The following is a 22,634-nucleotide window of genomic DNA, read 5'->3' on the forward strand; positions in this document are numbered from 1 at the left end:
GCAGATAGCCGAAGACCACAATGTATGGGAAAGTGTACAGCAGGCATTTGTCCATCATAGGATGGAAGGATGGATGGATGGAAGTGGTGACGATGACGACGATGATGATGATGATACTGACAGAATGTACAGTTTGTGCATGAATGTAAAAGCATACGAGAACAAATGACACCACTTCACCACGGGGTTGGCTTCAGTTATTGATAAAATATCCACAATATTTACCATGGCAATCATTTCATATTTCAATATATCCACAGCTTACAACAGCTACTCTATTGCATGCCCAAAGGGTAAAACATTAATGCTTGCAGCAGTAGAGTAATTAAATACCTGTATATTCTGACAAGCCAGTGTTCAGTCGTATAGGCTTCTTCTAAATATGTCAGTTCAAAATTCTTATTTCCAATTATTGCATTTCTTGTTCTATCGAACCCTGCTGGACTTCGATAATCAAGCTGGAAAGTAGAGAAACATTAGTTAGTGTTATCAAGTTTTTTAGAATTTTAAATTGTTTTATTATTCAGTATCATATGAATTTCTAGGTCAATTTAAAATCCCTTACATTAATGGTTACCTTAAAGCAGAAATCAAATACATCACCTTACATTTATTTAATTGCACTGGTCTGATAACGAAAATGCTGGCTTAACAGAGACTGAATCTTCATTTCCATTTATACAGAAGACTATGGTTACAATACAGTTCCAACAACTTCTATAACCGCAGATGGAAACATTACTGCTTAGTCAGTAATTAAAATTTGTGTGATGTATCAATGGAAGAAATATCCTGTATGAGGAAATGTGCTATCTGGTGTAACATTGAAGTATTTTAGATAAACTGTAGTCCAAGCTAGACACCAGTGCAAAGAAGAACATAAGTAAATCAACACAATAAGCAAGAATTCAGTCTCTCAAATACAGAATCAGTTCTGGTACAAGTTTTTCAACGATAGAGGATATAAGTGATATTATTTGTAGTTTTGCCTCAGCTTGTATTTAGTGGATGACAGAATTGGAGATGGCTTCCAATATTGCACACTGTGCAAGCCAAATACCAACACAATGTAAAATTTGTAGCATTCATTTCAGAATGGGAAGAAGGGAAATATTATTTGTCAGAAAAAAATTGAAAAATAAAAATGTCAGCCCATCAACAATCTACAATAACAACAATTGTGAATCGCATACCAGTAGTCACATCATAAATAAACTGTAGAAGTAATTTATCTTTGGTAAGAAAATATTAGTTTTGTTAATTTTAATTCCTATAGTCATGAGATTCACTTGGACTGAACACTGTGAATAAAAGCATTATTCAACTTATGTCAGAGCAGAGCATCTTATGCAATCAGCTGCATACTGTGGAATTCATAATGTAGCAGAAAAGCATCTTTAGATTTTGAATATGTCTTTATCAAAATTATCTTCTTGTTCATTTATAGGTCTCAAAGTATCAGAATGTTCAATCATTATCTTAATGTTCAATCATTATCTTCAAGAAAAAGAAACTCTTGCCACGAAACAAGTGATACATTTGCAGATATAATTAAATTGCCTAAAAGATAAACTAAGCTGGCTCACTCCAATACATGCATTGACAGATTGCTAAAATAATCGACAAGTCATGGAACCAAACTAAGGAAGAACAGTCATTCACACTGCACTGTCGTCAGAGTTTCTTACCCACATACATGTGTAAAATGTGGAGGAACATTACTCCTTACATAAAACATACATGGGTGAAGCATTTTGAAGCAAAGAGTTAGCAACACTTTTACTATATAACACCAAACAGCAGTTTTCACACAAATGTACTTAAAGATTTTAAATCTAATGTGCCATCATTTCTCTTTACAGGTCTTCCTTTGCATATAATCCAAAATTTGAAAATTACCTTCAGTTCTCCAAACTTATAATAACTTAGTTTGTACATCAGGCAGTTGAGAAGTGTGGGTGTGCCTTCAGCATCAACCCTGAATTCCCCACGATCGGTGAAATAATCACTCTCCTGCAGAATGGAAAATATGTAAGTTTTACTAGGCTGAAATTTTAAATCCAATTATCCTTCAATACACAGCAGTACATACCCGTATGTCTTTTGGATGTTCACCTTCAGCTATTCTCACCATCCACAAAAATTTGTTGATGTCATCACCGGAGTAACCTATAACACCACCAAATATAACAAGGACATAATCCACATCCAAAGAAATCATTATTTTGTAGGCTTCACTTTCATTTGATGACATTGCTTTTCCTACCTGAAATAGAGATATGAAAAATATGAGCTTTATGTTTTGACAGTGTATGTTACAAGATAATCAAATCTATGACAACTTTCCATGTTACTTTGTCAATGTGTACAAACTGAAGAAAGTATAGCAACTACACACCAATGCAATATGGCTGTTGTTCCATGTATTGTTATCAACCAATGTTGTACGATTTGCCATTCCAGCAATCTGATATCCATAGTCCCACCAACTCATTACTCTAGCATCACTATGTGTATTTTGCGACAACCAATAATAAGCTTCACGAAAATCATCCAAAATCTGTCTGGACCTAAAGGAAGAAATAATTACTGACATGAGACTGTGAGTTACACTAAAATGTATTCACAAAAATAATATAAACTGAAAAAGAGAAAAGAAACAAACATAATATGAGAGTGGGAAAATATGATAGTGATCTGTGAATAGACGCAGAAACAAAAATTGGATAGTCATATCTTAGGTGTTGCCCTACAAAGTAAACACATACACACGCGCAAGCGCGCGCGCGCACACACACACACACACACACACACACACACACACACACACACACACACACACACAGAGAGAGAGAGCTACATTGTCCTGGTGTTGGTACTCAACTCCAACTCAACTGTTAAGCACAATATGGTTGACTTCAAAGGCTTGTTTAACTACCCAAGCCATTTGCATCCTACTACAAACACTAACTTCTCTGAATTGTGCAGACGAAAATATTCATTACAGCACTACATTGGAGAACAGAAATTATCATTCATATGACAACCTATGCTATGACTATCTATAATTTACCCAGACAAGGGAAGGATATTGGTTCTAGGGCACTCAATGATACGGTTAGCAAGCCTGCAGATATGAACGTGCCTAGTAAGATGAACAAAGTCTTTTATCATAAGCAATCTTCTTGGGACAATGACCCATTAACACATTTTAGAGACTTGAGAGATTGTTTAGCAATGAAAACAAGGACAGCAGCTACTTATCAAAACATTAAAATGGATAATAAAAGCTCACATGAGAGCATGCATTTCAATACACACATTCATCGCTTTTCTTCATGCTTAAGTAAATCTATAATAAAAGTCATGACATCAAATATTAAATAAAGTGAGAATTATTAACTGATAAGAATGCTACAGCTTCTTCCCTGGTACATGTGGCTGACTAACCCTAATAAAAACAGAGAAACAGCTAGGCAATGAGAAAATAAATAAAAGTTGATTAACATATGTATACACAGATACTAAAATTGCTTAAATAAATAAATCTCAGATAAAAAATATATGTTACGAGATAAAGGGACACAAAGTCTGAATTGTAAAAATATAATTCAGCTAATCTGAGTGGTTTGACCACTGACTAAAAAAGAATGAAACAGTCACTCTGAAAAACATTAAAATAAGTTATCAGTAATGTGGCAAAGAATTTGGAAAACACACACAACTTTTCATTTAAAATGGTTGTAAAATCAATATCACAAAAAAACTTCCGCCCTCTTGTTGGAGTATAAAAGTCTATTCAAGTTATTTGTTGCACACTGACATGCGTACACCACAAGCAACACAGGCCGCGAACACCTGGTGAGTATTTCATCTGTGTGACTGAAACAATGTTCATCATCACAAAACTGTGGGCTTCACCAGCCTTAATTTGGTATTTAGATCCACCAACCACTCATTTTTCCACTGACACTTAATGCACTCTGCAACACCGAGAGAATAGCATCCAAGGCACAAAGGTAGATGTGAGTGTCCCTTGCTGCCATGTCAGCTTCCTAGATTTTCCAAGATTTCCACATGGCCCAGTACACAGCAGAATGTTGCTTCCTTCCTTTGCAGAAGTAGTACATAAAGAGCATCCTGTAAGCTTTGGACCACTTTGTGTGCTGGGTACATTTACTGGATGACCAGCAGGTCCTTAGATCAGACTAGAAAATTGTTTCACTAATAGCATCTTATCTGTTCCAGAGTCTTTAAGACAGCACAGAGCTCTGCGTCAATGACTGTAAATTCATCTGGAAGCTGGCTCCTAAAAAAACTGTAGCGTAAACTCCTGACAAGCATACAGTATGGTCTTGCTTAGTTTAAGTTTTGATACTTATCTCAAAATTTGTAACAGGTTGGTTTGGAAGATTTCTTGTACTTAGTCAAATTTAAAAACAGCCTTTTCCTCACTATTAGCCAAGGAGGATAGTTGCTCCAACCCTGTGTTACAACAGTTAGGTCCATGACACCATGGTCTGCAATTAGCACCATTGCCCTAACTCTAAAATACCTTGTTATCCTTCTGTGATTTACATACATTCATTTTTCTGATGGTTTAATTAGAGGACTAAAAGCTGGGGACTGGGGCACTGACAGACTCTTATATGCATCTTGCCACCATGAGGATGGATCTACAGCTGGTCTTGAAGGCTCCTGTTGCCAATCTGTGCCCCCATGGTGAATGAAGTCCAAGGTCCTTAGATAGGATGGTCATGCAGACACAAACACAATACAAGTGTAGTAAATTTGTGATCAAACAAAAGCTCTGTAAAATAACAATAGGGAAGATATGTCTGCCTCAAAGTATCCACTACTATAGCACTACAAGAAGTTTGCAGCCTTCAGAACTCTTGCCTTTGCTGCCAAGCATAGGATGCACTTAAACTATGAAGGTAAAAATGTTTGTGTGTGACCGTGTCAATGAAATATTTAAACAAAGATTCAAATGGAATAAAACTATCCATGGATGCAGTGGATCGAGTAACAACAGGAAAGTAAATTATTTTTGGATAAAAGTAAGTTACTCGACAGGTAATAAACCTCTTGCACTTGAGCCTAATGCTGAGAGAATCAGAAAAATGGGAAAATGTTTATTGCAACAAACAATAAATTTCTTACTATAATACAAACATATATTCACTGCATTAGGAGCAAAGTTAGACCATTTTTGCAATGATGAGGTTGTATCTGTGTCAGAACACTGGCTGACACAAGAGCAGAAAGAATATTTTGTTCCTCAAAGTTTTTCTGTAGGAGACATTGTGCACAGAAGTGACATGAAGAATGGAGATACTCTATTATTTATTAGAGAAACTGTAATGTTTTCTAAGATGTGTGCTAGTTTGGTAGGTTGGTTGATTTGGGAGGAGGGGACTAAACAGCGAGGTACTCGGTCCCATCGGATTAGGCAAGGACGGGGAAGGAAATCAGCCACGCCCTTTCAAAGGAACAATCCCAGCACTTGTCCAAAGCGATTTAGGAAATCATGGAAAACCTAAATCACGATGGCCAGATGATGGGGTTTGAACTGTTGTCCTGCATTCGAGTCCAGTGTGCTAACCACTGCACCACCTCACTCAGTGTGCTAGCTCGTACTGCACTGAACTGGATGGAGAATTTAGCTGTAAATACTGAACGTAGAGAATATCATAATTGTTTGCTTATACAGATCTCCAGATAGAGATATTTTTTTTTTTTTGAAAGATATGAGCTACTTATAAGGAAAATATTAAAAATCTAAAACAGAATTCATAATTTGTGGTGATTTCAACACTGAAATTGCTAACACACATAAACATATTACAAGAACATTTTTTAATATCTTAAGATCACTGGATTTATATTGTACAAACTACAACCCCATACAAAGTGGTGCTTGCTTAGATAATATGGTAGCTAATTTTTCAACAGGTATTTACGATGTAAGACTTGCTGGTAGAGCTCTGGCAGATTATGAATCATTAATTTTAACTTTCTGTTGTGAACAATTGTCTTAAGTCAGAAATATCAGTCAGCAGCAAGTCTAGCCTTACATGCATAAGTGGACCGAAAAATGAATATATTAACTTATTTATTTGTAGATTTGCTGATGTTAGCTGGGACACACACACACACACACACACACACACACACACACACACACACACACACACACACAAAAAACCTGGAACGGGTGCTGATGAAACAGTTTTTGGCGATTTGCAGAAAAATCTCAGTGTTTTGGTTCTGCTGTTCACCATTAATCAAAAGTAGCACCAAGAAGAAGTAAATGATTACTTCTTAAACCCAATAAGTGAGCTGAAAAACAAAATCAAGCAAAATGGCACATGTGCATTAGACCTGTTAAGACGCTGAGGCACATAGGAGAGATGCCTTTCACTTGAATGTTGTCCCCCCGAAGGACATTATAAAAGGTGTCAAGGTTCCCTAAATGGGCTGTTATTTGTTGCGTAATTTAAAAAAAATTTCGCACTTTGCATTATTTTTAATGCATGTGTATAAGTCTTCCCTGGTGCACTCAAAACTGGTACAATGGTATCAGTCTTCAAAAAGGAAGACATAGGTCTGCCCCAAAACTACCAGTTTCTATTATCGCAGTATTCTCCAATGTCATACAGTCTGTGATGTACAACAGCTAAATAACTATTTTGAAAACATTATGTCCCTCCAACTTGGATCCCACCATCGTAAAACTACCAATTCTGCTATCACTGAAGACGTTTACCAGTTGTTAACTGCATTTTAAAGTAATTATGTAGTATCTTTGTACTTCTTGATATCAGCAAAGCCTTTGACTATATAGCCTTCAAAACCTGACATGTAAAACTGTACCCTTATAATGTACACAACCTATCTTTAGCTGTAATCAAGCCTTCCTTCAGCAACAGTTAAAAATTGGAAGTTTAGACTGGAGTATCGCAGCATTCGGTCCTTTGTCCATTTCTGTTCATCATAGTTAGATAGTTAGTTAGTTCCATAGGTCATCTAAATAATAATTTTAATGAAATCATGTGGAACATATCAGTTTACATGTCTGTATGCATGATTGGAGTTAACATTAGTAAACACATTATTTTTAGACTTACTCATGCAACTACACTTAAAAATAGATTATTATTATTATTATTATTGTTATTATTATTATTATTTTACAGGCTAACACCTTTTAAACAGAAATTTGTCCGTGGAATGGAGGTTGTCACTCAGGAGAAATGATTTTAGGTTAGATTTAAAACTTCCTTTCTTACCTGTCAAACATTTTATCTTATTGGGATCAAAAATTTTGTTGCTGCAATTTCCTTTCTGAGTCTCTGGCACCTTTAATAATGGATTTAAAAAAAAGTAATTTTTCCTCTAGAGTTGTAGGTATGGGCATCATTGTTCCACTAAAATTGAGATGGATCATTTATGATGAACCTGATTAATACAAACATGCTTGTTACGGTGCAGTTAGAATATCTAATTCCTTGAGGAGGTACCTACGTGACAACTGTGAATGTATACCACATATTATTTTTACTGTTCACTGTTGTGCAATCAATACTTTCACTGCAATAACTCCAATTAATGATTTACCTTACCATGTTGCACCCAGGCAACGTAAGAAAAATTAGAACAATGAATTGGTTTTCTTCTAATGAACTATTTTGTAATCCTGGTAAATAAAGGAACTAATTCTGGGGTTAACTAAAACTGCAGAACGAAAACTGAACCAGAAGGACTGTTTTAGCCAAGTCTCCACATGAATATCAACTGTGTGCTATCTCATGTGGAAACTGACTGATGGAGTCATTAATGGTTATCTGACGATGGCATGTTTTGGTGTTTGCCAGTCTCACATTTGCAACAGCTTACCAATATTGAGACATTCATGTTATGCTGTGAGAACAGAAAAGTAATCAGAAAAATGAAGAAAGTAAATCTTAAGGAACACTGCTGACCTCCATTTATCAAGCTGAAGGTACCGACTGCTGTGAACCTATACATGTAACAGCATTGCTTGATGTCAAAAGCAGCTTACGTGAATTCAACATCAGGGGAAATATATACCTTCAAAACACTAGAGGCAAACTGAATTTCGATATACTGATACACAGACTGACAGAGACTGCAAACTCACATAAAATAAAAAGCTTTAAATATCTGCTCAGTCCTTGCCTTATTAGATTTTCAAAGTTAAGATATACCTGTTTACTGAAATACCCATTTCACAAGACATCAGAACTATTTGAAATAAACATTATCAACATTAGTTTTTAGAAATATTTCTAAAAGAACTGGAATTGAGGCATCAAGAGGCCAAGAAGGAGAAGTGCATTTTTTGAAAAATATGAGTTAAGTGCAGAAAGATATAGGGCCACTCCATGCCAAGTGGTCTAATTTCCCATGTAACCATCAGAGATTTTGCTGAAATTTTTTGTGAACGTTTCCACACATTGGTAAAGTTTTTTTCTTTTGCCAATTTAATCCGTGCAGAGATATAATCATTTGTTTGACCCCACAGGGCAGCTATCAATAGTGCACCTGTGAGTTTTTGGCAACTTTGAGACATATCTGCAATCATATTTTCACGGAAGAACCAAGACTGTGCCATCTTGTACAACTTTTTGCAATCTCTTACGTGAAATAATAAAAAAAGATTTCCTGTGCAATTTTCATATGGATAATCTGAAGCAAAGTCGGCTGGGAAAATAAACACACGAAAAAACCTGAAGTTTAGCTTTGTATATCTCTGGAAGTAATTGCGGGATAAACGTGAAATCTGCATGTAATAAGTTATCAGTTGACAATTTTTCTAGAAACGCCAAAAATGGCTTTTTTTGCCCACTTTTACAAAAAAGATTCTTCCGCAAACTCTTTTAAACCATTTTCATTAGAAAGACCATGTTCTCCACCACCTAAGAAAGTAATTTGGTTTTGCAATGCGAGCATATAAGGCCCTACAAATCAACTCTGACGTATTTAATTATGTTCTACAATTGTTTAGTACTCTTTGTGGAAACTAATATTGAAAGTTCTGGCAACTAAGAAATGAACTTGAATCAGAAAAAACAGGAACTACGCAGTCTTTTTGACATCTCTACAGCATTCAGCTCTCTCTCTCTCTCTCTCTCTCTCTCTCTCTCTCTCTCTCTCTCCCCCTCTCCTTTTTTTTTTTTAGGGAAACAAATGAAAATGATAGTTCTCTTTTTTTGTGATTCTAATAAACTGAGGCAATCACATTTGAAAAGGGTAATTTTTCGGGTTCTGTCTTATCAAAATTTCTTCCCAAACAATTCCATCAGGGACATTATCTTGCCAGCAACATAATTTTCATCACGAAATTCTACCAGCAGAATACAGGTACATTTTCAATACACCTCCACCTTGTCTTTGTTTTTAGGGCCTTATATGCTCACATTGTGAAACCAAATCTAGTTTATTAAGTGGTTGATAGCATGGTCTTTCTAACGAAAATAGTTTAAAAGAGTTTGCAGAAGACTCTTTTTTCTAAAACTGGGCCAAAAATGCCATTTTAGCAATTTTTGAAAAACTGTCAAATTTGCCATCAGTTTGCATACTACTGGAAAGCAGTACGAGAATGAAATTTTATATTCTAAGACACTGTATTAGTAAGTTATTAGCTGCAAAATTTAAGGTTTATCCCACAATTAATTCCGGAGCTACAAAAATCTCAACTTAACATTTTTTTCTATCATCTATTTTTTCCAGCCGACTTTAGTTCAAATTATTCATCTGAAAATTGCTCAGTAAATCTTTATTCATTATTTCACTTAAGAGAGCGCAAAAAGTTTTACAAGAAGGCCAACTTTGTTCCTTTGAAGAAAATATTGCCAGATATATAACAAATGGCTTTATCTCCATAAGTATTGAAACTTTACCAGGGTTTACACAAAATTTCATCAAAATCCATGATGGTCATGTGGGCACCTCTAGACCATTTGGGATGGAATGACTGTATAGTTAAATTACATAACATGTTATGGCCAAGGAATATGACTGAGAATTCAACAGATGCGTATATCTAGTGGCAGCAAGTTGAATTATGAAAAAACAAATATTATCCACGTAAGCCAACAGGAGTTAAACTTAGTTTGGAAGCCAACAAGGATGTGTGAAGCATTTACCTCAATTGGCTTCTAACAACACTGCTGCTTCACAAGGTGTTGTAGTGACATGCTGACTATTTTCAAAAGAATTTCATGCCTCTGTACTTTGATGGTAAATAATAATGATCTTTTTAAGTGGACATGCAAATTAAACTTTATTTAATACATACAATAATTTGCAACTGAACCTAAAATTATTGTTTATTTCCAGACAGTGACAATGATAAAACATACGTACTTAATGATGAGATAGTGAGTGAATCAAGAAGTAAACAAAGATGACTGGATTTTGGCTTAGCTCGTCCTATGGTTTTAGATGACAGTAAGAACTAATTGTCAAAAGTACTAAACTAGTTATTATGAGCTAATGTAATAGAGACTGTTAATGCAACAAGAGTGAACTATGTTTTTTTGTTTTATTGCAGTTTCTTTACGAACTGACAAAGAGATGGTCAATGAGACTGCTTCAGATGGTGTTTAATTCTTCAGAATCAAAACTACATCACCATTCCTGCCCAAGATTCTCCAGGAAAAAGTTCAGAAGAGAACACTTGTGGAAGTGAACAAGTGCATCTGTAAACAGAGCTTTGGGAAAGAATAGTTTCATGCAGGTAAGACACTGAAAAATTACCCTCATAAATGTAAATCCAAGTAACTTTAAAAGTATCTCTAATAAAGTGGCAAAAGATTTCTGATGATTATTGGAAATTGGGCAACCATGACTTACAAAATTCTTTTACATATTAGCCACACTGTAAGACCCAAAGGTAATTACAAAAAGAAGACAAGGTAAAGATAGAAAAAAAAGTGGTGAATGAGTTTGGAGCAAATTTTTTCGCTTAACTTTGGATGAGTCTAACAAGAAGATTAGCAATGTTGTATCGAAAAAAGTAGCAACTTAAAACTTGTGTTTCACACAGATCAGAGAGGGAAGAAAAAGTCAGCCAACAAATCCCACAGGGAAGAATTGATTTAGTAAAAGAACACATCAATTGTTTCGCTAAGTATAAGAGTCACTGTACCAGAGCAAAGCATCCAACCATAAAATTTCTTTCTTCAAATATTAGGAAACTTATTGGTCTGCATAAAGAATTTTGTACAACAAGAAATGACTTTGTTGGTTAAGCTCTATGTACAAGAGGTTTGGGGAGCATGGCTTCTACATAATACAGATCTTATGGGCTTCACAAAGAGTCAGTCCCTTGTCTCTAACTGTCCTACGTCACATCTACAGGTATGTCACAAGGCAAACGTTGGAGATGCTGTATTCGATTTTGTCCTAAATCACTCAATAAAATATGACCAAGTGCCATTTCCCACATTTCATCCTTTTAGGATTTTATAGTGGAGGAAGAGCATAACAATGTGACTACCAAGCAGATTACTCACTCATGAAGATGATATGCTTCTAACCTGTCTTCATTCTAAGAACCGAGTTTTTTTATTTAATTTTTGTTCTTTGCTAATCGGACATGCCACCATTTTCGGCAGTAACCAACTGATGCATAATAATTGCAGAAATGGCAGCCTTCGTTGCTACCCAAATAGGCTTTATTTATACATAATAAGTTACGTATTTCATCTTTTATGCATGTATTGTCAAGTAATTGAAGTTTATACACTATCTGTAAAGAAGCAGTAATAGTAGAATCAGTCAATCAGGAGAGCTCATTGATTTCGAATGTAGACTACTCATTAGGTATCATCTGAGTAGCAAATCCATCAGGTACATTTTATCACTTCTAAAGCTGCCAAATTTGGCTGATAGCGATGTGACTGTGGAGTGGAAACAGACAACAGGTGCTTATGGACTGGGACTGTTGAGCATTGTGGAGGGTGGTTGTCTACTAGCAGTCCAGCTACCACAATTACTGTGTCTAGGGAGTTAAGAAGAATGGAGAATAATGGTCAAGCAGCTCCTCATAAGTCACATATTGTTGTTATCAATAGTGAGCAACACTTGAAGTGGTATAAAGAGCGATGCCACAGAACAGTGGGTGATTGGAAATGAGTGATTTGGAGTGATGAATCAGGAATGGTTTGGTAAATACCTGGAGAACATTACCTTCTAACATGTGTAATACCAACAGTGAAGTACAGATGAAAAAATGTTAAATGTGGAAGAATATGAACACATTTTACAGCAATGTACACTGTGTACAGTAGTGGAAAAATCTACAGATGATGTTTATTTGTATCAGCATGATAATATAACTTGTCACAAAGTACCAACTATGAGGCAACGGTTTTTGGAGAATATTTCTGAAATGGTCTGGTTTGCTCAGAGCCTCAAATGAATTCAATGGTACATCTTTGGGATGAGTTAGAACGTTAACTTCGCTCCAGAGCCCAACATCACTACCTCCTCCTTTAGTTTCAACTCTCGAGAAAGAATGCCCTGCCATTCCTCCACAGACATTCAGACACCTCACTGAAAATTTCTCTAGCAGATTTCATGTCATCACAAAGGAGCTGGGTGGACACATTCCACATTAATGTCCCCTAATAGGTGTCCTGATACTTTTGATCATATCCCCTGTTAGGAAAAAAGGTGTGGATGTGGCACATCATTTCACCCATGGCACATGCTCTGTGAAGTTACAATAAGTCGTCTTTCAAGGATTTGCACTGGATAGCGTCTCGAAGTAGAAATAAGTTTTTGGTTTCTACAGAAGTACAGTAAAACCCCAAATTAATGAACCCACTTTTAATGAATATTTCTATCAGTCCTGGTGAAACTTCGTAAGAACAATGCTGTTCTCACCACTTTTAATGAATCTCATTTTAAGAAAAGGAGAATATACATGAAACAGTTTGCAAATTCAAATCCTGTTTTTACATAATTTGGAACATGTCCATGTCTGTTTCTGATTTCTTTCAATCTCGCATAGGTCATACTTTTGTGTCATGTAATGCAGAAAATGGTAATTGATTCTTGCAGTTGACACGTACCTAGATTGTAGTTTTTTAGTCAATAACGCAACCTCCTTTGTAGCGAAACTGGAAGCTGCCCTGAACAAAATGGAAATTGAATTTCTGCCCTGCTTCTATGCGACATAGGTTCCACAATCTGACTTCAGTCGCAGAGTCTATTAAGTGTGACAAGTACTATTTACTGAAATCTCAAAGTTATCAGTTTTAATTTTGTAGAGTGATGACCAGCAAGCACAGAAAGCTTCATCATCTTCAGTTTTTCACTATGTTCACACATCCTCTGTATCTCTATTTCCTGAGATCCATTCCTTCCTTTTTAATGCTGCTGAATAGTCTACCGTCCATCACAGCCAGGATCTGAAATCTCTTCCTCCTTCACCTCCCCTTCCCTTCCACATACCACTCTAAGACTGTTTTTAAAGCCTTTCCTTATAAGGACACCCCATACAAAACATTTTATAAGTCTTTTTTTATCAAATCTCTGTCCACACTGCTGCAGAAAATTTTCCTTTTCTCATATGATGCCTTTTTCACCACTGATGTTCTATTTTTAATTTCAGTGCTGATTTTCCAGTTGATTTCTAGCCTGCTTCCAAGATATTTAAAGCTTTGAACATTTTCTAATACTTCTCCAGTCAGCATTATTTTTACTCTTTTGTTTCCTCAAGTGCCCTTACTTCTGTTTTCTTTGTGTGGATCTTCAGTCCATACATCTTTCCTTTAACTGCAATGATATCCTGCAATTCCTTTTCATCTGTTACTAGAGGAATCACTTCACTTGCAAATCTGAATCATCATATTATTCTTCCTTCAATTTTTACCTCCTTGTTATCTAATGAGCTATGGTCAACCATATTTTCTAAGTGTAGATGGAAAAGGTTAGGAGACAGACAGCAGCCCTGTCTTACTTCCTTCCCTCCTTCTATCCAGTTGTAATGAGTTAACGAGTCATTTGATTTTCCAGTTCACACTCCTTTCTCTCAATATAGTTGCAAGCTGATACCAAGCCACATCATCAAATGCCTTTTCCAGGCCTTTTCAATAAACTTCTCCCAGAATTCACAAGAGTCCCAATACATCTCTTGTACCTGAATTCTGTCTAAAACTAAATTGTTCTTCAATAACCTTCTCCAATTTTTTATTAATGATTCTTAACGTAACTTTAGCTGCATGTGAAATGAGGCTAATCGTCCTCAGCACACTGTATTTCTTGGTTCCTTGTTTCTTTCGTACTGGAATCATTACCTTTGTCAGAAATTCACCTGGCATTCAATATTACCATATTTTGTTATATAACTTCGCTATTTCTTAATTATTCTTGGTTCAAACATTTAAGTATTGCTGCTGGTATCATATCTCTACCTACTGCTCTCCTATTTCTCATTGCAGCTATTGCACTCTTTAATTCTTCTATTATTATCGTTGGTCCTTTCCCATCAGCATTCATAGTGTTCAAGGGTTTAAATTCCAGAATTGTCGGTTGTGTTCTGTGGCATATAGCTCGTTCATCTTTACTGATAATTTCGATAGTAGCATTTCCTGGTTTGTTTTCATCCCATATTTGTAGTCATTAGTCCGTTTTTCTCTAGCCTGCTCTGTTTCTCTACACAGTTCATTATATAGCATTTGGTACAATTTCTTGCTTCTTCTTCATTCTTGTTTTTGAATTTTCTTATCTCCTTCATCTTAAAAATCGTTTTCCGTGTAAATCATGGCTCTTCTGTCATTTTCCTATTTACATATCCTATACATTTCTGCCCCCTTTTATGATTTCTTCTTTCAATGTATTCCAATACTTGTTGACACTATCAGATGGTCCTTTGTCTTGTAATGTATTAGCAAGTTCAATTGATAGCATTTCCGTAGTTCTTTCTTTCCCGGATCTAATCTTCTCTAATCACCACTTCTTCACTAAGGCAGCCTTCTTCAGTTTTTTCATTTGCATTTCTGTACCTGCCATAAGCAAATTATGGCCAGTATTAATATCTGCACCTGGTAATGTGCACATCACATCTTCTTTACTCAGTTTCTGTACCTTTCTTCCATCAGTATAAAAATCAGTTTGATTTCTATACTTATCCGCTGGTGATTGCCAAGATCACCCTCCCATAATTTTTTAACCATGTATTTGCCACTATCAGTTGTCTTTTCCAGTAGAAGTCAATAAGTCATAAGTCACTCACCTATGTCATTCCTCCTTCCAAGAGCATGACTGCCTACTATGGTTTCCTCCTCTTCTCCCACAATGGTTATTCCAATCATCCATTATTATTTTGCAGCATCCTTGATTATCATCCATTATTTTCTCTGTTATGCAATATGTTTCCTCTACAAGCTGGTCATCATATTGTGAAGTTGGCATATACACCTGGTTGATCAATATATCTGCTTGTACGACTTCAAAGGAGGTGTAATATGGAAAAAAAAAAAAAAAAAAAAAAAAAAAAAAAAAAAAAAAAAAAAAAAAAAAAAAAAATTGGTACTTGAAATGTCAAGGACTCTGTTACAAGCACAAAATCTAGAAAACCTTGGAATCGGGATGGAAAAGAATGATATGAAACTGGTAGGAGTTGTTGAAGGGCATGGAGAATTGTAGTTAGATGAATAGAAAGCTTACAATTCAGCAAAAGCTGACAATTACCCACGATATCTAATCATAACAAAACTTTCTAATACGGAGTAGGAATAGGATTTACTACAGTCTACATTGTCAACATACTCAAAAATAAGGAATCATTGTTAAATGCTAGACCTAACAATTCCTCTGGACCCAAAAGGAAGAAGATTCATTATCTACACAGTCTGTACATCTGAAGATGTGGAAAATATTATTTTAAAGTGATTTCAAGATATGAGAAGCAGCAGCATTCTCATAAGCAGAAACATACTCAAGAGAAAGCTCACAAAATCTCTCTGAAGAGCTTCGCAAACTGAGTAAGTCAATAACTTTTTGGTCCACCTCTGGCATGCAAGCAGTTATTTGGCTCAGTACTGACTGATAAAGAGTCACAGGAAGTCCTTCTGAGAGATACTGTCCAAATTCTATCCAACTATCATTAAAATCCCAAACTTGTTGGATGGCCCTACCCATAATGCTCCAAAAATTCTCAATTGAAGAGAGATCCTGTGACCTTTCTGGACAAGGATGGGTTTAGCAAGCATGAAAACAAGCAGTAGCAGCTCTTGCCATGTGTGGACAGACATCTTGCTGAAATGTGAACTCAGGATGGCTGGCCATGAAGGGCAACAAAAAAGGTTGTAAAATATCCCTGATGTATGGCTGTGGTGTAAGGGTGCCATGAATGACAACCAAAGTGGTTCTGCTATGAAAAGAAATGGCACCCCAGACTATCACTCCTGGTTGTTGGGTCCTACTGTGGGTGACAGTCATGTTGGTATACCACCACCATCCGGGTTGTCTCCAGACAAGTCTTCACTGGTCATCGGGGGCAGACCCTCATCAACTGGAGTACAATTGTCTTCAGTGATGAGTCCACCTTCGAACTGAACCCCAATGTGTAAACTGATTATGATGAAGAATTTCTTTTCCTCTTTAAACATAGATGAATCAATTCAAACTACAATCAACCAACTGGAGAACCAACTTATTTCACTACAATGTGCTGTAAGGGCAAACTAAAGAACTCTTCTTGACTTGTTCTTAAAAGAAAAAAGAAGAGGAGTGAGTGAGTGAGTGAGTGAGTGAGAGAGAGAGAGAGAGAGAGAGAGAGAGAGAGAGAGAGAGAAGAGTGGAGATGTTCTGTGAAAAGTGTAATTTGTAATTAAATAGCATCTACATCACATTCTGAGTCACTCCTTCCACTTACTCTGGTAAAACGCCCAGTAAAGAAAAACCACTTTTAAGGAAAAAAATATTTGGTCCCATACAAATTTGTTAAAACAGATTTCTACTGTATCAGTCTCCAACTCTATAGCTTAATAGTTACCATGTAAAATATTGGTCCCAGAAATAGTCATGGTTCTGCAGAATTTGGTAAACTTACTGAATATATGATCCCGCAAGAAACTTCATGAATTACATACCATATATGGACAGTACAGAAAGTATATAAGATCAATTTATTTTATACTTTTTTTGAGTTAAGCAATAATAATTTAAATGTGGCCACAAGATGTATACGAAGAACCTATTTGCATACACAAGCATTATTTTATGCTTCCTCTTAGAGCCTCTAGTCATTACAGTAACTGCAATGTGGGACACAGTACAAAATATGACCGTTGTGTTCGCTTTACAGTGATCAAATGAAATGATCGTATGGCATTGTTGGCCGGGAGGCCCCATGCGGGGAAGTTCGGCCGCCGTATTGCAAGTCCTTTTCAGTTGACATCACTTCGGCGACTTGCAAGTCAATGATGATGAAATGATGGTGAAGAACACACAACACCCAGTCATAACGAGGTAGAGAAAATCCCTGACCCCACCGGGAATCGAACCTGGGATCCCGTACGCAAGAAGCGAGAATGCTACCGCAGGACCATGAGCTGCGGACTACAGTGATCAAAGATTTGCAGCAACAGCACTAGCAATACAATTTATGGTCCAAATTAGAAGATACGCAAACATAAATCACATGGAAAAGTTTAAAAAGCTTCCAGAAAAGATTTTATCGATGTTACATAAATTTGATAAATGTTACATAAATCTGAGTATGTGGTTACAATGACAGTAGCTACATTTTTGCTACAACTGTTTTTGTCAAGCAATCCACCACTGGAATTTACAAAAAATGGCCCTGTGTACCATATGCAAGTCTAGGTACCCCATGAAAATGATCATAGGTTTCAGATATAAACTGAAAATAAATATTCAGTTATAATAACAAGAGACACCTGAGACCCGCAGACAATATCCCGCAAGGATATTTCCACAATTTTTCTACAGGTGGAAGGAAATTTGAATTATGATCCAGCTCGTCAGGGGAATAATACTATAATCAAAGAAGGGGTAAAAGAAACCTTTCATTGCATCGTTAAGGCACTGATCAGTCAACTGCCACAAAAACAAGACTCTCTCTCTCTCTCTCTCTCTTTCTGTGAACAGGACAAGAATGTGGCACCAGCAAGCTCACAATGGTGCCAACGAGGGAAATTACATGTGGCACATGGAGTGGAGGAATGAAACATGTAGATGAGAACTGTCCTTCCAACACATCCTTCTATTCCAAAATCTTTCTGGTCTCAATCTCTGCTAGCCCATCTCATACCTACTTCCACTCTTGAACATATGGCTACCACCAAACTCTATTAATCTCCACCCACGGTGTTCTCTCCACAGTCTTCCTCTGCCTCTGATTATCCCACATGCAGTCCAATCCTTCACTTTGAGTACCACACTAGACTTCTCTACCCTGTGCCATGTGGTATTATGAGCCCCATGTTCCAAACACATTTCCCTATTGCTTCTTTCCCCAGCTATCATCCTCCATTCCTTCCACTCTTCCCTTCCTCTCACATCCAATGCAACCTCTCACCCAAATCAGGCTGCAGTTCTGAGACAATTGAGTCATCTGGTACAATGTAGCCATGCATATGTATGTACGTGTGTATATCTTTATCAGTTAGTGAACACTGAGGAAAAATATTATCTGAAAGTTTAGCAACATTTTCAATTTTGTTTATGTGCCTGTCATCCCTTCTACAAATCTTACCTTTAAACCTTCCATTATTTGTACAAGAGATGGTCCAAGATTTAATTATCCCCTCAAAAACTAAAGTTCCACAAATATTTGTTTGTATACAGGAAACACTGACGTTCACTTGCTGCAGTACCATTGCCAGGACACAAAACTAAATGGTCTAATCCACTGATTAAGTGGGGATGGGCTGCACAGTCTTCTTTTTGGCTCCTCAGGTCATGTGCTACGTTACTGTGGCGTGCAGATTTCACTGTGTACCTGGTTTACATACATGTACCTCCGAACAATGACAGCCCCTCAGTTCTACCCAGGACTGTTTGGCACCTTATAAATAATACTGTAAATCAATTAGATGTAGGACTTGCTTTCTGGATCAAAGTTTGATACTTTTGTTACAGACAAATCTTATAAGATGTTTCAAATTTATTCTTTAGTACCACAAGCAACACAAAAATATTTTCAAAAAAATCCATAAAATGGCTATTGAAGGATATTTTACTATATCTGCATAAACTCTCCGCACAAGCCATTGTAAAGTGCATGATAGATGGTACCTCATATAAATGTTAGCCACTCTGTATTCCTTGAGTTAATTTTGCCTATTTAGCAAACTGGCTATTGCATGCAGCTGCTACATAAAACTTTTGATAAACTACTCCATAATATCAATTTTTCACAAAAATTTTCCTGCCTTTCAGTATTAAACACATTACTTCATAATTTTGTTAAGTAAAAAACAATAAATAAAAATATGTACAGTCCAGCTAGAAGTTCTAGTTACATTAAAAAGATGAAACACAAACATGAACCAAAATGAGTGTGCAGACTAAATCTAAATCTGAACTCACCCGTCATGACCATAAGACGCCAATACAATACTGGGACTAGAATAGGCATTGCTAGTTACCCATGTGCAATGTACTGCAAACATCATTAGCAACATCAGAATTGCAACAATAATAATACTGCGTATGTTGACTCCGAGGCCATCAGATTCTCTTTGCTGTTCATGCTTCATCTTCCTTAATTTTCCTGCCTTCAAATACAATTCACTTTAGATATAGGTAACTATCATACTGCTACTCTACTAATTCTGACATACAAGCATACACAAGAAATTCCAAATTTCAAGAGATGTTTAATAAACAAATAACTGCTATTTGTTTCCAAGTATTTCACACAATAATACAGCTAACAATGAATGGCACATATAGCGTTCCATTCCTTTTTACTGGGGTTTGGCATCCTGTGCCCAATCAGAAAATTGATACAGATCTGAATACAGTGTACACTTAAAAGGAGTTTGACACCCAAACCTGAGGGACAGTGTTGTTATTATTTTTATTATTATTTTATTATTATCTCTGCCTCCATAACTGAGTGATCAACTTGGCTGACTGCCATGTAGGAGACCGAGTTCGATTCCCAGTGGGGTCTGAGATTTTATCTCCTGCGGTGTGTTATCATCATCATCATCCATCATCATCATCAATGATGTGCACATCATTAAAGTGGTCCATTGCCACCATTATTATTATTATTATTATTATTATTATTATTATTATTATTATTATTTCTTTACTTTCTCAGACGTTAAGTCTGGTTAAAAATGGAAAGTGACGCGGACCTTGATCAACTGTACGGTATGTGTTATATTGCATTTAGGAACTTTCGGGTAATTGAACATGTATCAATAATTACAGATTTCTGTAGTTGTATATATAAGTTTGGATGTAGCTGTATTGCATTGATGTACTGGTGGATATTGTGTGGTATGACTCCTGTAGTTGATAGTATAATTGGTATAATGTCAACTTTATCCTGATGCCACATGTCCTTGACTTCCTCAGCCAGTTGGATGTATTTTTCAATTTTTTCTCCTGTTTTCTTTTGTATATTTGTTGTATTGGGTATGGATATTTCGATTAGTTGTGTTAATTTCTTCTTTTTATTGGTGAGTATGATGTCAGGTTTGTTATGTGGTGTTGTTTTATCTGTTATAATGGTTCTGTTCCAGTATAATTTGTATTCATCATTCTCCAGTACATTTTGTGGTGCATACTTGTATGTGGGAACGTGTTGTTTTATAAGTTTATGTTGTAAGGCAAGCTGTTGATGTATATTTTTGCTACATTGTCATGTCTTCTGGGATATTCTGTATTTGCTAGTATTGTACATCCGCTTGTTATGTGATCTACTGTTTCTATTTGTTGTTTGCAAAGTCTGCATTTATCTGTTGTGGTATTGGGATCTTTAATAATATGCTTGCTGTAATATCTGGTGTTTATTGTTTGATCCTGTATTGCAATCATGAATCCTTCCGTCTCACTGTATATATTGCCTTCTCTTAGCCATGTGTTGGATGCGTCTTGATCGATGTGTGGCTGTGTTAGATGATACGGGTGCTTGCCATGTAGTGTTTTCTTTTTCCAATTTACTTTCTTCGTATCTGTTGATGTTATGTGATCTAAATGGTTGTAGAGGTGGTTATGAAATTGCAGTGGTGTAGCTGATGTATTTATATGAGTGATTGCTTTGTGTATTTTGCTGGTTTCTGCGCGTTCTGGAAAGAATTTTCTTAAATTGTCTACCTGTCCATAATGTAGGTATTTTATGTCGATAAATCCCCTTCCTCCTTCCTTTCTGCTTAATGTGAATCTTTCTGTTGCTGAATGTATGTGATGTATTCTATATTTGTGGCATTGTGATCGTGTAAGTGTATTGAGTGCTTCTAGGTCTGTATTACTCCATTTCACTACTCCAAATGAGTAGGTCAATATTGGTATAGCATAAGTATTTATAGCTTTTGTCTTGTTTCTTACTGTCAATTCTGTTTTCAGTATTTTTGTTAGTCTCTGTCTATATTTTTCTTTTAGTTCTTCTTTAATATTTGTATTATCTATTCCTATTTTTTGTCTGTATCCTAGATATTTATAGGCATCTGTTTTTTCCATTGCTTTTATGCAGTCGCTATGGTTAGCCAATATGTAATCTTCTTGTTTAGTGTGTTTTCCCTTGACTATGCTATTTTTCTTACATTTGTCTGTTCCAAAAGCCATATTTATATCATTGCTGAATACGTCTGTTATCTTTAGTAATTGGTTGAGTTGTTGATTTGTTGCTGCCAGTAGTTTTAGATCATCCATGTATAGCAAATGTGTGATTTTGTGTGGGTATGTTCCAGTAATATTGTATCCATAATTTGTATTATTTAGCATGTTGGATAGTGGGTTCAGAGCAAGGCAGAACCAGAAAGGTATATTCCACGCTTAATCTGTATTGGCTGTGATGTGATGATATTTGAATTTATTTGGATATTAAGTGTGGTTTTCCAATTTTTCATTACTATGTTTAGGAACTGTATCAATCTAGGATCTACTTTGTATATTTCCAATATTTGTAGTAAACATGAGTGGGGTACACTATCAAAAGCTTTTTGGTAATCAATGTATGCATAGTGTAGCGACCTTTGTTTAGTTTTAGCTTGATATGTCACCTCTGCATCTATTATCAGTTGCTCTTTACATCCTCGTGCACCTTTGCAAACAGTCTTTTTGTTCTTCATTTATAATTTTGTTCTGTGTTGTATGTGTCAGTAATTTCTGTGTAATGACTGAAGTTAATATTTTGTATATTGTTGGTAGGCATGTTATGGGGCGATGTTTAGCTGGGTTTGCTGTGTCTGCTTGATCTTTAGGTTTCTGATAAGTTATTCCATGTGTAAGTGTATCAGGGAATATGTATGGGTCTGCAATGTAACTGTTAAATAATTTAGTTAGATGTGAATGTGTTGAGGTGAACTTCTTTAGCCAGAAATTTGCTATTTTATCTTTTCCAGGGGCTTTCCAATTGTGAGTAGAATTAATTGCTTGGGTGACTTCATGTT

General features: G+C 36.1%; 1 protein-coding gene across 1 annotated transcript in view; it reads right to left on the minus strand.

The window, feature by feature from the left end:
• The window catches only part of LOC126195311 (dolichyl-diphosphooligosaccharide--protein glycosyltransferase subunit STT3B), a 103,052-nt gene that overhangs the window by 13,478 nt on the left and 66,940 nt on the right, over positions 1-22,634 (minus strand). Inside the window, exons 9-13 of the mRNA XM_049933874.1 lie at positions 19,597-19,784; positions 2,399-2,570; positions 2,093-2,266; positions 1,900-2,013; positions 334-458 (exon numbers count right to left, since the gene is read on the minus strand). Of these exons, the coding sequence (XP_049789831.1) occupies positions 334-458; positions 1,900-2,013; positions 2,093-2,266; positions 2,399-2,570; positions 19,597-19,784 (773 nt within the window). The remainder of the gene's footprint in view (positions 1-333; positions 459-1,899; positions 2,014-2,092; positions 2,267-2,398; positions 2,571-19,596; positions 19,785-22,634) is intronic.

The sequence above is a fragment of the Schistocerca nitens genome, chromosome 1 (genome assembly GCF_023898315.1).
Source record: "Schistocerca nitens isolate TAMUIC-IGC-003100 chromosome 1, iqSchNite1.1, whole genome shotgun sequence".
NCBI classification, from domain to species: Eukaryota; Metazoa; Arthropoda; class Insecta; order Orthoptera; family Acrididae; genus Schistocerca; species Schistocerca nitens.